The sequence below is a fragment of the Pholcus phalangioides genome, unplaced genomic scaffold (assembly GCF_987345545.1).
Source record: "Pholcus phalangioides strain wild (caught in Gottingen) unplaced genomic scaffold, Ppha-v1.0 ptg000015l_1, whole genome shotgun sequence".
Lineage (NCBI taxonomy): Eukaryota > Metazoa > Arthropoda > Arachnida > Araneae > Pholcidae > Pholcus > Pholcus phalangioides.
Window position 1 is genome coordinate 26,048,471 of NW_028301608.1, and position 16,311 is coordinate 26,064,781.

The 16,311-nt window shown below is 36.2% G+C and overlaps 1 protein-coding gene across 5 annotated transcripts in view; it reads left to right on the forward strand.

Annotated features, from left to right (window-relative positions):
* LOC149075745 (lysosomal protective protein-like) overlaps window positions 1–16,311 on the forward strand; it is a 38,932-nt gene that overhangs the window by 4,244 nt on the left and 18,377 nt on the right. Inside the window, exons 1-5 of one of the 5 annotated variants that reach the window (XM_089243250.1) lie at window positions 1,995–2,095; window positions 6,501–6,685; window positions 12,138–12,300; window positions 14,656–14,901; window positions 15,880–15,971. In XM_089243250.1, the coding sequence (XP_089099376.1) occupies window positions 2,081–2,095; window positions 6,501–6,685; window positions 12,138–12,300; window positions 14,656–14,901; window positions 15,880–15,971 (701 nt within the window). In that variant the 5' untranslated portion in view covers window positions 1,995–2,080. Of the gene's footprint in view, window positions 1–1,994; window positions 2,096–2,986; window positions 3,407–6,495; window positions 6,686–12,137; window positions 12,301–14,655; window positions 14,902–15,879; window positions 15,972–16,311 lie in introns of those variants that run through there. The other 4 variants (XM_089243251.1, XM_089243253.1, XM_089243254.1 and 1 more) reach the window with 4 other exon arrangements.

A 16,311-nucleotide genomic window follows, 5' to 3' on the forward strand; every position in this document is an offset into this window, starting at 1 on the left:
TAGCAGCAAGGGACTCATGGAACCATGATTTCAGTTTAGAAAGCATCGTGGGCCGATTGCTTTGTAGGCATAAATTTCGAGTGCTTTGACACTGAGATTAATAGATGAAATTAATGAGACTTACCATGGTCCAGCCAGGCCCGACATTTCAACTTTTCCTGAGGAAGAGCAAAGAATGTACAGTATACTCAATCTATATGTGTATATTTCATCTTGTTTGTCCTTTTCTATTGTATTTTTTAAAGCTGGGGGGGAGGGGAGTTGGGGGGGGGCCTGGGTTAAGCTTCGTCTTTGTATAGGATATAATCCATGACGTATCTCATAAGGTCGCCACTGCTTCCTCTCTAGGGAAAATAAAGTATTTTCAGTGTCACTATTATGATTTCAGTGTGTGTTTTATACGGTAAGCACTTGAACGTAAGAGAGTGCTGTAAAAATTGGCACTAGAAATTGCTAGAGTTCCAGTAATGAACTATTTCATTTTACATTGAATCCTACGTAGAGTTATGTCAGGAATTATTTTTATTTTATTTCCTAGGGAATTTTTTTTTATTGACATGAAAGTTTGCGCGTGCGTGCCCAGAATACAAGAACCCAAGTTGCCTCCAAGCGGGACAGATGCTGTTCTAACCATGGCCCAGCTTGCCCCAGGACAATGTGAAAAAGTCAGTCAGAAAAACAGCTCTGGAAGAAGAAAACCCCAGCATCCAGAGAAACAAAATTTGAGAATACCATTGTTTGCTCACCAACAGCAAATGCCGTGTACTCAAGTGGGGAGGGAGAAAGCGTTATCTCTTCCTTTCAGAATCAAAGAAAACCGGATGCAAACAACTCTCAGTGCGGATTCTTATGACAAATTGTCTTAGGCAAAAAATCGATGCTCCCGAAAGTCAAAATAAGAACTTCTGAGGGTAGAGCTTTTAGAGCTGAGGGTAAATATTGTAAAAAGCTGTTCCGCAGTTTAGGCCGGACTGACACGGCTCGGAAAAAGGTATTAAAAGGTCTTTTTTCGACAAAAATTGCAAAGTGCCTACGGCAATCACTACAAGTCCGCTGGTAGTGTTGCCGAGCCTTGGCAGTCGGCATCAAAGTAGCAGGAGCCCCGTGCATCTTGGAACATCCAGCCTTCTTAAAGAGGCTTGAAAACTGTCGGAAATGCCAGTAAATGTACAAAAGACAATGTTCTTGGTCAAAGAAAATCTCGCCACACATGTTCTTGGCAAAAGCCACAAAGCCATAAAACTAACTAGACGGTGGGAACAGTTCATTGTAAGCGAATGAAGGGGGATAAATATTAAATATTTATAATATTAAATAATTATTTAATTTATTTATAAGCTCGATGGGAGTGACTGTATTCTTTTTAGATAGTATAGTGACGTCATCTGTTGTGGAAATAACGAAAAGTGATTTTTTCCAAGGGTGCGCGTGCAGGCTTCCTCCTTTCTCAGATTTCTAATCTGGTAAACCTATTTCTATGGGGGAAAAAGTGTGGTTTGCGACCAATTCGATTTACGAACGGACTTCAGGGCAGGCCCGTCATTTGGGGGGGGGGCCGTTGACCCCCCCCCCGGCTTTTGAAAATGCACTAAAAATGGTATATATAGATACATACAAATATATATATATACATGCATTGAGTACATGTGCTTTGCCCCCCCCCCCGGAAAAAGTTGAAATGACGACCCTGCTTCAGGAATGAATTAAATCCGTAAACCAAGTGTTGGCTGAACGGCAGTCTTGCGAAATATAGGACGTATGGTCATAGCAACTGGAATTAATTGATTGTTACGACCATTGAGAAGAAATATAATTCTTATTTCTCCTTTAAGATTACGACCATACGTATGAATGTGAATATTCGCGCTAAAAAAAAGAAAAAATACACAATGAATTCATAAACAGACAATTTGTGGTCCAAATTAAGGACTTTGGCTTCAAAATTGAAATAAGTGAATTTGTGTGGAATGTTTTGGCAACACAACGGTTTTCATGTGGCTCAAGCCGTTCACATTTGTTCGATCTGCATTCAGATAGTAGTTATCGGCCTTTTGTGGTCAATCGTGTTATTTAAACCCTTATGAAAATCTATGCGGTAAATTTTCCGATGAGCGGATACTAAAGCCGGGGTTTTCTGTGCCGCGCGAAACGTGACACGCCGTTCACTCACCAATAAGAAAAGCAATATGACTGTTTTCCTAGAGCCAATACGGCTCAATACAGTGCTTACGTCGGGCGTGATTGGCGGACTGCTTCTAGAGGAGTCAAATGCGTCGTGCGCCGCGCGTTTCACTCATCTTCTCTTCATTTTTGTTGTTTTCTTTCCCTTCCCTTCAAACTGGAGCATGCAAATGACAGAGTAGCTGATGCCAGGGCTATACACTATATAGCCGCCCTGATCTGATGCGCCAAGCTAAGGATATGTAACACGTTTTTGCCGACGTGAAATGATCCAGTTCGGTTCACGCGGCGCAAAACACCTACTCCTAGGAAAATCCGGCGTAAGTAAGTTGTAAAACACATTCCCTAAAGCCGGCTTTTCCTAGGATTAGGATTTCTGCGCCGTGTGTAGCGTGAACGAGGGGATTGGTTGGAAACTTGAAATTCAGGTTTTTAAACCAATCAGCGTTTATACGCTGCACGCGGCGCAAATAACCTGCTCCTTGGAAAACCCGGCTTTAGAGTAAGCTTTTTGTGCTGTGTGAACCGAACTGGCATTTTACATCGGCAGAAACGTGTACACAATCATGCTACACATTTGTGTTTTCCTAGCGTAGCACATCAGCTCAGGGCGGCTATATAGTATATGCCCTGGTTTGAAGGGAAGGGAAACATCAAAAATGATAGGAAGATCTGTGAAACGCGCTGCAAATGATGCATTTGGCCCATTCAGAAGTAGTCAATGAATTACGCCCGACGTAAAGCACTGTCGTGAGCCTTATTGTGCTCTGTAGGAAAACAGTCATACCGCCTTTCCTATTGGTGAGTGGACGCATGTCGCACTGGGTGATTCACGTATCACGTGGCACAAAAAAACTACTCCTAGGAAATCCCGTCTTTATATTTTCTGACTGATATAATTAATTAAAGAACGAAAGTTTAGTGAAAATGGAGTATAAACACCCTTCTTGACGCCAAGAAGGATATTTATATTCTGGTAACCCTACAAAAATGAAAGGGGAAAAAAATTTCTCGCACCCTCATCCATCTTTTTTCTTCATATCTCTCTCCGAGGGCGAGTAAACTCGCACGATTGCAGCGAGGAAGGCCTTGAATGTGATGTCACTTGTGGAATGTTCATGCACTTTTCTTCATACTGCTAAGTAGGAATGAAACTCCTCGTCCATATGATTGATGTTGCTGCGAAGGAAGCGCTTGACTGCTGACCAATTTGACTCTGGTGTTGGTATGCGCACCCGTGTCAGGATCCTTGAATATCAAACTGTGATTGGCAAGTAAATGTATATAGCCCTCATCTGAGAGGCAATTGTATGCCCTCCCAGTAGTCTGACATTTCTGGCAAGATCCACTCCTTGATGACACTCAGAAGTTCAACTTTCGCCCTTCTTTCTACCACTCAAAAAAAACTCTTATCAGTCCCCCTTTCAATCCCACCAAACACCCACTGACCAGTCACAGGCTGACCCCTTCCATACTCCATTTTCCCAAACTTTCTTCAATCTCGACAATAATTCCTGGTCCCCGTTAGACTTACTTTCACGCAATAGACCATACAAACCTCTTGGCAAAACATGTACCAGTCGGCAATGGTATGGCTATCCACTTTTACCTCATTCATAACAAATTCATTGTGATAAACCTTCCAAAACAAAACCATGTCACACGCATAACGTTACAAATGGCTATGGGAAAACCAAGAGTTATTCCTGCCACACCGACTAACATCATGAGCACTTTTGCCTCTTTGCTTCCGGCACCACCACACATACCCATCAATTGTAGACTTTCTGTCAACCAGTTTCATATCACTACCACACTTAAGGTATTCATACCGGGACACAATCAACCCAACTTTCATACACCATTCAAGAACTTCCATATTGCCTTGTATTTCCAACACAGTAAAAAAACTGTTGTGCACTCACTCGACCCCTTCGAACTCAACAACAGCCATTACAGATAATAAGATTTAGCAGAATATGTAGGAGAAAAACTTACCCCACAACAGGCCACAGAGAGAATGGCAATCCAAAAACAATATCCAAACAAATGCTGACAAACAATGCTCACAAATAGCAATGTTCGTCCAAGGAATAGTGATAAAGCTCACAAATGAAAAATATTGAAATCGCAAAGAAATGCAAAGCACTGGGATAAATGTAAGAAATTGTTGATTGCAAAAGCGAAAAAACATGCAACGCGTTAACACTTTGCACATGTTACGCAAGGAAGAGGTAAAAATCAAGACGAACAATCAAAATACTCATCAACCAATCAGGTGGAAATACTCAAGTGATATGAAAATTAAAAAGGGTACAAACATTTGGACAACTTTTTCAGTAACTACGCCTGTGAGCTGAACTTTGTCCAGTGTGGGCCTGCAGCCAGCAAATGACTTAGCCACCCTCTCAAACCAGGCGAGGACAGAGAAAATAAACATTTCAGAGGTGTCACATTTGGTGACTTTCTAAAGGGTATCTAAAGTCCATGCCACCCTAGGACACCTTCAACAACAAAAAAAGAGGTAGCAGCTCAACCTTTTAGAGAGTGTTCAGTTCATTGGTTTGGAAGCTTGTTGAGGGGCCAGTTATGTAATGTGTGAATGTGCCTCAGGTCACTTTAGTAATCTCTGCGGTTGCGTAGGCATCATACTGGACACTCATCATGAGAATTTAGGTTCAAAACCAGTTGGCAGCACAGTGGCGGTCAGCTGAAGTTGGTTTTCTGTTATTTTCCAATTTCAAGGTGCAAATATGATCCAATTAGTGCCATCATGGGCCTCAAAAGAAAAGTATGTGGGGAGGGGACCTCATAAATTTGATTGGAGTTTTTGATATTTTCGTTGTAGAGCCTCAGAAAAATCACTTGACGGGGTAGGAGGGAACCATGAGATGCTCTTAAGGTGGCCTCCATTTGAAAAGGTCTCTCTGCAGATAGCAGGCAGGCCTTCAATGTAATACTTTCAAAACATGGAAATTCAAGCATTTACAATCTTTACTTCAAAATATGAAAGAACGATAGAAGCACCATCAGGAACACAAAACAAGCATGACTGACAATAGAAATATGTTAGGGCAGGCGCCACCCACCCAAAAGTGGAATAATATGGGAAAATTTATTTCCCCCTAAAGAACAGGACAATCCAATGAATCTTCATACTTGTTGCCTGTCCTGACACATGGCTCTGAATATATGCCTGCCTTCGCTATTTTTCAGCTGAAGTTGTCTGCCTTTGCTCAGGTGCATATCCAAAGACGTGAAGCTATTGCCCCTCCCAAAAGTATAATAATGTGGGGAAATTTTTGTCTGTTCACACCAAGAGCTCTCGTTATGGATCTGCGCCTGCATTAGGACATAACTTTCATCACCGCGGATCTCTTGCTCAATTCATGGGTGATCTGCGGCTCCCCAGAGTAGTAAATATTTTTACTTATAAAAGAACCACTTTGAAGCATAAATAGGCATACAAATCAATGTCTCCAGCTTCCAGGGGCATGCCCCAGCATAGGTTGGTGCCGTCTTATTAGCCGCGATGCACAATTTGAAAAACACTGCATTAAGGCCATGCATATAGATACATTCCCACAGCATGTTCTGACATGTACCGATTCATTGGAATTCTGCAGGGGAATATGTCTGAGATACATGTGTGGTCAAATAGTGGTATACTGGCATTCCTCAAAGCAGAATGTTTTGCATTGTTCGGCAACGAGCCCTCTCTGTTGACTGAAAATGATCTGCAGTAAGAATCAGCTCAGAGAGCAACAGGCCTACAACTGTGCAATTATTCATTACACTTCACTCAATAGTTGGAAAAATTTATGGCAGATGGCAGCACTACACAACAAGCATTACACAGGAACAATCCACATTAGGTTCACAACATTCATTCACACACACATTCCAACATGTACCAATTCATTAGAAATTCTGCATAGGAATGTGTACAAGGCGCATAGATGGTTGAGTAGTAATTGTAAAAGTCATCCTGTATCAGATGGGGGAGTGGGATGCGTCTGGGAAAAAAGTAAAGTAAAAATCACTGTAATAGTGTTTACCACATTTTTCTGAAAATGCTTCTAGATTATTCTGCTGTAGCACCGATTGTTTTGCGATGTACATTGCAGATTTTGGCACATTCTGCTTTGGGGAGTGGCATCCATCAAAGCCTATAGCCAAATCACAATTTTGTCTTTGCTGGTGCTCGTAAACTAGAATGGTTTTGGGGGGGAGGGAATTTTTTCTATTAAGAGTTGTTCCGAATTTCCATTTACATATGTTCATTGTTTGTTCATGGATTTTATTTTCTTCTAGGGTAGGCCTACTTCGATCTCGTCATGAATTATCCAAGTTTTGGGGGTTTTGTGATGTTTGTAACGATCATCAGTTTTGCTGCAGCCAATCCTGATGAAATTATGAACTTGCCTGGAATGTGGTCTTATATCAATTTTAGACAATATTCTGGCTACCTTAATGCCACTACTGGAAAGCATCTTCATTATTGGTGAGTCTGTTTTTTGCCCGTTTATAAGATTTAAAGGTTATTAATTCAAGGAGGCTTTATGAAAATGGAGGGTGTTCATAAACTGTTTAGAAAAAATTGGTGGGATGACTATACCCATCACGACTAACAATATTTACAATGGAAGCCTGTGGTCAAAATTCACTGAGAGTGTTAGAAAAGCATAAAATAAATTTTCCACATTGAAGTTGTAAGTGAAAAGATGTGATGAAACCATAAGTTGTACAATCTCCCGCATAGATCAGCAAAACACTCAATGAAGATTCTCAAAGTAACGTCGAAGGTGTCACTGTGCAGTTCACATTAGGGAATGAAAGACTACCACACCTTCTGGTAGACTCATGGTGTCATATTGGTCTTGTCTCTGCACCATTCCCAATGAACTCTCAGATTTCTAATACCCACATTATTGAAATAACAAAAAGGAACACTCAAAAAATCTTTTTTCCCCTACAAAGGAACATTTATTATTACAGAATAATTGAATCTTGCACATTTAGTATCTAAAAAATCTTGTTAACAGTTACTGATCACAAACATTGATCAATTCGGATTCATGACAAAATATCAAGCTTTTCTCGTACCAAGCGAGCCAACCTATTAACATGTACTTTCTGGAACACTTTCTATACACATTCTGGAACATTTTCACACCACCAAAAAAGAGAGGGAGATCACTTGGTACCAGGGTTGTTTGGTTTAAACCTTGGTTTTAACCAAGTGGTTTTTTTAAAGAAACCACTTCGGTTTTTTTCAAAAAATCAAATAAAAGTTGCCTAAATATCATTTTTTTCCTTGAAAATATCATACTGGTTCATTATTAGCCAAAATGTTTCATTTTTACCACATTTTATATCCTTGGGGTACATTCTCATGGTATATCTTTAAAGGACATAAGATTTTATAAGTGGTTTTTTTCAAAAAGTCTCATAAAAGTGGCCAGAATATATATATATATTTCATATGAAGTATCTTAGTCATTTAAAGTTATATATAAAAGCCAAAATTTCTCATTCTTACAATATTTTCTAACCTTTGGCTACATTCTGATGCTCTATCTTTAGCAAATTCATGAATAAGGATTGCATCACACATCTAAATGTAGTGGTGTATTATCTCACAGGGTTTCTTTTTCCCTTCACAAAGAAGCAGCTACAGTAGTGACACCATCATGCTACTAGGGGTATGTGGTCCTATAATCCAATAAAGACACCAGCTGTCCTTAAAGGACAAAGACTAGTGTACTAGTTGTTACATTCAGGGTTGGCAGGTTTTTGACACATGGCAGTTTTTGACGCTTTAAACCGCAGTTTAAAATGTCACATCAAAAACCTTCCGTCGAAAACCTTTGTCAAAAACTGTCAAAAACCTCAAATATTGCTTTTCGATATAAAAATTCCCAATGAAAATGCACACGTTAATTGCATGTAATGTTTAAAGTGACTATGTTATACAAAGAATAAATATTTAATAAGATTCTAAAATAATTTTCTACTCCCGACAGAATTATTTTGGACAATATATGTTTTTTTTTTCTTATAAAATTTGAATAAAGCATAACATGAACATTGAAGGGAAAACTGTGGAACGATTTGACATTATTTGATTCAAGATGATTCTTGACCTTCCAAAATTTCTTCAACTGCTTATATATATGCATTGATATAAACTATCTGCTGTACTCTTTTTACAACAGATAAGTGTTTATAAAAGTTTATTACATCATGTATGTAATGTTGATTTCTGTTATTATTAAATTACTCTTACTGCACATAACATTGAAATATATCTAGCGATCAAAATACTAAATTGTAGGACTAAAATGCCATTTAATTTGGCAATGCTAGCTTGTATATGTCAAACTTGGTTTATTCTTACTTTTGCACTATGATATGGTACATTTACTAGTATTTATAATGCAATGGTTTTCCAATTGAAGCTGTATTCAAACGTGCATAACAAATGCTTTGGTTGAAAATACTCTTTAAAGCTGTGTGAATTTATACACCCTGATCTAAGAAATTTTTAGGAGAAAATAAATGAGTTTAGTTAGTGCATTAACAGATGCTGCGTTAGAATTTTTATATGGAATAAAATTTTGGGCAGATCAGAAAATTTAAAATATCAAAATATATATTTTTCCTCAGTAATTATAATTCTGAATATAAAACCCTTTAATCTAAATAAAAGTAAGTATTTTGTTATTTAACATATCTAACAAGTTAACAAAAACTATTTGACATCATTGACAGTAAGATTTTGATAGTTTTAATACCGAGTTAGTTTCTGGGGTCAAAAACCTAACCTTGATGCCCTATCATACATATTTTGAATAAGCAGCTCTAATCCACTTAACAAATTGAACACAGGTAATGAGTAGCTTAGATAAATAAACCATAAAATTATATTTTATATGTTCTAGACTCTTATGTTGAAGAATTCAAAATTGCAAATTATAATTAATATTTTGTTTTAATTATTGTAATAAATTAATGTTTAAAAATAAAACATTGTAATATGCCAAAAAGTAAGTTTTTCATCATGTTTTATACCTATTATGTTCAAAACATTATCAAAAGGCATTCATTTAGGTTTTTGACGGTTTTTGACAGTTTTTGACAGTTTAAACCAGTTTTTGACGCTTGTCATGTCAAAAACCCAACCCTGGTTACATTACCTCACATACATTTTCATTTTCTTTCCTATAAGAAGTAGCACATCTCCTACTGTATATCTCCCATTCTTAATATTCTATAGTTGTTTTTTTTATACTTTCACACACACACTGTTAAGCCCAGTTAATCAAGGTTCTACTGTATAGTAGTAACAAATTTCTGAAAAATAATCAGCTATACACAGGGTGATTATAATTTAAGTTTTGATTCCAAAACTATACAATAAGTACTGATCAGAATGACTTGAAAATTTGCATGGATACTCCTGAAGCAATGGAAGTTTCTTTCGCAAAAGAAAAATGTGCAAGTAGACGATGCTGTACTTGGCCAGCAGTATAATCTATTTTGTGCAACCACATCATTTCGGCACTTCCACAGCATCAGTGTGTGGATAGAACTTCTATCAAGATGCACATTGCAATACCAGCAAAGCAGCAGCTGAAGACCCATTTTGACAGGATGCACCTTAACCCTTGCAACTTCTGGCTGTGGAGGTACCTCAAAATGTTATAAACAGTGGTCAGATTAAGTGGTTTAATAAAGCTGAATTGCAAGCACATCCACATTATGACCATGGCATACTCCGATTCTGTTGTTGAACAAGAATTTTTGTGCTTTCAACCTCATAGCCAGAACACGCGGTGGAGAACATATTTAACATTTCTTAAGTAAGTTGTAGTTATTTGTTCAATTACTTCACTTTTTGTGATGTTTCCATGAATTATGAAATCGTGAAATGTTATAATTAAGGTATCATTCTGCCATGACTGTCTATCGTTTCCATTCTGGGGGAAAATTTCCCAAATGTTGGATGATGTCATTAATTTTACATTTTAAGTATTTTTTCCCCTTTATCAAATAAAATTGAATTTTTTCAGGAATATTCATGTCAATTTTCAAGTCATTCTGACAATCATTCTTTTTTGACAGTGTTTTGAAATCAGAACCTTAGTTATAATCACCCTGTATATCGTAAATCATTGCTAATTAATCTGCATTATTTATGCTTCATTAAATACATTATATTCACCTAATTTTTATTACTTTTTGCAAAATAGCTTCCTAATTAAGTATACTGAAAGTAACTGGAGAAAAACCTTTATATATTATATGATTAATAATAACATTAAAAGAATTTTCAAACACACAGTAATCCATTGAGTTAAGCAAAAAATGATTAAATGGCAAAAGTTGGTTTTTGTTAAAATTTAATAAATATTTATTGATTAATTAACATGGGAATAGTGTTAATTACATTAATAAACATTTTATTTTAGTTAATTATTGGAAGTTTGAATGTTTTTTCAGAAATTTCATTGTTTTTAATGTTAATTCTATTTAAAACAAAAAAACCGGTTTAAAGCAAAAAAACCTGGTTTAAACCAAAAAAACCGTTTTTTTTACCAACCCTGCTTGGTACAGACATTGCATGCTTTCAGGACGGATGGCAATTGGGTGTCTAAAGTTCACGTGCAGTTTTACCAGCAGACAAACTGAAGAGTTCACAGTTCAATGACAATAGGTGTTATCAGCATGAGATGATGACCTCAGTTGTTCAACCTTTAAACATCGCAGAAGGGTTGCACGAGACCACCAAGAGAAAGCTTCAAGTTGTCAAATCAGTTGAAATTTTGGAAGAGTGCAGTAAACATAAACAACATATTTCTGTCCGATCGTCGATAATCATTTCACTCCAGTTACTGGTCACAAGAGATGATTAGCTTAGATGATAAACTTAGACTTCACATTTAAAAACCGAACCTGCCAGTAACAAGTATATACCACGGCACTGGTTAATTCAGCAGTTACATATTATAGAATAAACAAATAGACCAATGACCAAATGAATTGTTTCAAGGTACTTAATATGGGATGAATGTCAAATGAATACGTAAATGCTCTGAAAACGAGCAACATACATACAATCACAAACAGGTGTTTCTTTGGCACAAGCATTATACTACACTACTACATCTCTATAAAAAATATACATACATCACATTTCTGACTGATTTGCAGAGATTCACAATTTAACAATATTTCAATTGAAACACGTGAAAATGGCAAAACAACAGGTAAGCTGGCCAGGCTCACCCCCCCCCCCCATTGAGGGGGGAGGGATTGTAAGAGCACCGAGGCTCTTACAAAGTAAATATTGAGAATTCATGTATCCACCAGTGGGAATCCACAGCGTTAACATTGATAAGGTCAATTGAATGAGATAGGCTTTTAACAAAGCCTGGGTGCTAGGTTGTCATGGCAACTAGAAAATCAGTATTGGCACCTAAAATTTTCTATATGCTATTGCCAAATTGGACCCTCAGAATGACACAAAATTTTCTGATTTTGCAATGATGTGTCTTAGAACATGAATGTGGAAGAGGGTGGTCATTAAGTCTAGGAAAAGTCCTAGAAACATTATTTATTAATTTTTTTCTTGAGAAAATTAATTAAAAACTATGCATGGGTTTTAACAAATTTGTCTGCTGTCTAAATTTTCGGACAATTTATCAAGCCCTGGAATAAGTTAAGTTTTGCAAATTTTCAGTAGTAAAAGCAACTCCGACTCCTTGCTTATGTATAGTTTGTGATAATTGAGTCATCAGAGTTGGTGTGCATTGGTAATTTATGAAAATTACATTTATGTCTTTTTACAGCAATGTTTTCCGTCTTTTTTATTTCGTTTTATTTCAGCTGCTTTGTTTGGTAATTTGCTCTTTTTTGCAGCCTTTGTTTGTATTCATATTTGTATTTTCTAGGTTTGTAGAAAGTCAAAAGACACCGGAGACTGATCCTGTGGTTTTATGGATGAATGGAGGTCCTGGATGCAGTTCTATGGAAGGCATGCTGAAAGAATTGGGTCCTTTCAAGATAAATCCTGATGGGAAAACGTTGTCGCCCAATCCTTTCTCTTGGAATAATGTAGTTATTTCAAATTGCATGATTTTTTATCTAGAAATTATATCTTTTTTTTAGCTGACCACCACTGTGTGGTAGTATGGGTATCGTGTTGGACTCTCATCCCTAGGATCTAGGTTTGAACCAGGGTTGTGTTTGTGACATCAAAAATTGGTTTAAACTGTCAAAAACCTGAATGAATGCTTTTTTATAATGTTTTAAACACACAATAGGTATATTAGTATGATGAAAACTTAATGTTAATTATAATTTGTAATTTTGAATTTTTTAACATAAGAGTCTAGAATATTTAAAATATAATTTTGTGGTTCATTTCATCTAGGCTACTAATTACCAGTGTTGTCCTGTTTTTTAAAAGAAGCTTTTTGCACAAGAATTTTTTTGCCATTCTTAATTATGCCAGATAACTCAAGCCACAAAACTGCTCCAATTGGTGAGCCATCATTACTCACACTTATCCTGTAAAGATGACATGTAATGAGACAGTTTTTATTAAGAAATTCGTTTCGAAGGCATTTCTGGTACTCCAGAATTCTTCTTTTGCCTTAACTTAACAGCACCAAAATTCACACTCGCCACATGTGATAGAGTACATTGATATTTCTGATATTACAGTCCTGTCTGTTCCCTCAAGTTTTCTGAACAATTTTGTCATCTGACTATTGCTCAAAAGCATGATGTCAAGTTAATTTTTTTCTGTTGGATATTAAGAATTTTTTTTGTCAGACTAAAAAAGCCCTTTCTAACCTTGCACCCCTTCCCCTGTTTAAGCTGCCCCTGACACGCTGCAGTAGTCTTATGGTACAACATGGGCAGGACAAGATGTGTCATCTTGTGGTCTAGGTAAAGGACTTAAACTTGTATTCAATTTAAACATTTTAATGTATTTTGAGTATAAAATTAGCATGAATTAAAATAATGCAACATTAATTGAATCTAAAGTCACTGACCTATGTCATTTTGTGAATCAGTCTTGGTTATAATCATTACTTCTGCAGAATATATCTGTAAATTAATAATCCTTTTCGGGTATTTTGTCATGATATCAAATCAGACATACTTAATTGAAATTATGTATTTCATATTCATTAAATATATTCTGACTCTCACCTAGTGTCCTGCTTCTATACTTTATATAACTATTAAGCATTGAAACATATTTTAAAAAATATCATTCATTTAACTCTTAAATCAAATCATTTCAAACATTGTATTTCACATTAATATATGAATTATCTCGTAAGCTACTCAACATGTAATTATAATAAAAATTGACAAACAAAAGACCAACTAGATAACAACCAAACGCCGCTTCAAAATACAAAAGAACACAACACTCGCCCACCATCATTCTCTGCCCTTGGGAGCACCCCATGGCAAGGAAAACTTTTATTATACAGTAGAATCCTGTTTTAACAAATACTGTAATAGTGAAAAAATCTCGTTTTAACAAACGCTTTTCTTAACCCCTGGTGAGTTTACATAGGAACAATGGAAAAACCTGGAATTCCTTCATAACAGGATTTCGTTACAATGAAGTTATTTCTCCGGTCTCTTGGAGTTTTTATACTGGGATTCGACTGTATTATATTATATGAATTTTTAAACTGAATTTCAAAGAAAATCGAATCAGTCTGGGGGAAGAGAGTCAGAACTCTTTACCTTAAAAGTTCCTGCCAAATGTATGTAACACACCTTACAAGCATACCATACAAGCACTTAGAGATGCAAATTTCTGATCTCAAATGGGATTATGTGTTATTTGTTATTTCTGAAATCTTATGGGAACGAGACGGAAGAGGAAATGCTTATAAGTTGAGGTTGGCAACTGAAAAAGATAACACACTGGTATGTGAACTTCCAAAGCCTTTCGCCTTGCATAAGAAGATCGAAAAGGGCAGGCCTTGGAGAGAGCAAAGAAGAAGGAAACAATAATTTTATGACATTTAGTTGCAGTGGCATCAACGCCTGGTCCCTGGGGTACTGTGGTGCTTGCGCTCACTGTGATTTTATGCATGGGTTGGCGCATCCCCAGAATCGATTCAGAAATCAAAATTTCCTACATAAAAATAAAAACAAGCACCCACAGATTTGAAGCACTTCCAATACCTGTGGTGAGTTGCAAAAACAGTATTTACATTCTGAATAAAGAAAGGGGTGAAAAATCTCTGGTTCAAACACATTGTAGTATTGTTAGCAATTTTTGGGAGGAAAGTGGGGGGGGTTGTTGTCACGAATATTCATAGATTTTCAATCTTCCAAAAAAGTTTATGTCATCGAAAAATTCATGCTTAGATTTATAGAGATAAGTCATTGTTAGAGGTAATAAGTCATGAAATATTTTGTGTTTTATTGCAGGTAGCTAATGTTTTGTTTTTGGAAGCACCAGCTGGTGTTGGTTTTTCTTATTCAGACTCCGGAGACTACAAGACAAATGATGATATTACAGCAAAGGATAATTATCTTGCTCTTGCAAATTTCTTTGTTAAATATCCTCAATTCAAGAAAAATGATTTATACATAACTGGTGAAAGCTATGGTGGTGTTTATGTACCAATGCTATCCGTTCTTGTTCGCAACAGTCCACTTGGAAAAAATTTCAAGGTGAGTAATAATGAAAATATAAATGCAGTTGTCACTTGTTGCAATGACCATGTGTTATTGAGAATGCTTCATTGTAACGATTGGTATGATAAATCCAAAATGTTTCTCTATTCATTTCCATATCATTCATTTTCCAATATAATGACCTACTTCTACTTAACCCTTTAAGTGGTTTTTAAAATTTCCTTTTTTTTCTTTTTTTTTAATAATAACAACGTGATCCACACGTATTCCCAAGGGATCAGCATGATTCGTCCAGGGAATTTGTTAGTGTTAGTAAACATCCATGCCCGAACCGGGATTCGAACCCAGACCTGCACAGTGAGAAGCTAGTTCCCTAACCACTCGACTGCCAGGCAGCAACTTAACCCTTTAAGTGGTTTTTAAAATTTCCTTGATCCACATTACAACTGCATCAGTGGAAATCACTAAACCCCCAATTCTAGAAATTGCCAATAATTTTCAATAAATTTTTTTCCCCGATTTCGAGCTGATAAATACTTTTTCCCAACACAAAATAATAATTAAAAAAACAAGAAAGGGGAAAAAACTTGTTTTCTCTTATTTATGCTGAAAGCATAATGATATATTGTATAAAGATGAGCTGTATAGCTAAATCACATGGGAAAACTGTTCTGGTTTCAAGGTGGTTACTTTGTTGCTCGTAGGAACATCACAGAACTTTGTTGATGGTGCATGCCAAATCAGGGATATCAATGTGTGGCTACTTGGTGGTTAAAAATAATAAGTTTAAAATTTTTGATTCCCAAAAATGTTATCACAAGGATGCTGCAAGTATTGCACAAAAAAGGACCCATGTGTAAAAATTTTCATGACAGTTAGTTTTTTGCTCAAAAACAGAAAAATGTTATGATCATGTAATGGTGTTATCATATAATGTTATGATCATATAATGGCGCAAATGCTTTCATTGAAATGTGTTGATAAATTTAATTAAATTATAACATACTCTTTTAGGGATTTGCTGTTGGTAATGGTTTTCTAGATGGACCTAAACTTGTCAACTCTATCATGTTTTTTGCATATCAACATGGTCTTATGGATCTTACGTATGATATTCATATTCTTTGTCTTATCTCTTGATTTTACTTAAAATTTTGAATTTGCAATACTCCCACCTCTTTTAGTATGGTTTTTTCTACACAAAATGCAAAGCTTTATTAATGTACCTATTAGATAGGCACTGTGCTTGATTTCAGGTAATTTTTTGTCCATTTATATTATCTTTCTTGCCTAACATAGATGCTAAGTCTGGGATTTTTATGGTAATTGGAGAAAATTCTTACTTTTCCCCTAATGTTAAGCAAAAAAAAAAAATCACAAAATTTGTCTGTTGCCTTCTTACCCCAAAATATACACATGCAAAACATTATTTGCATAATTTTAGCA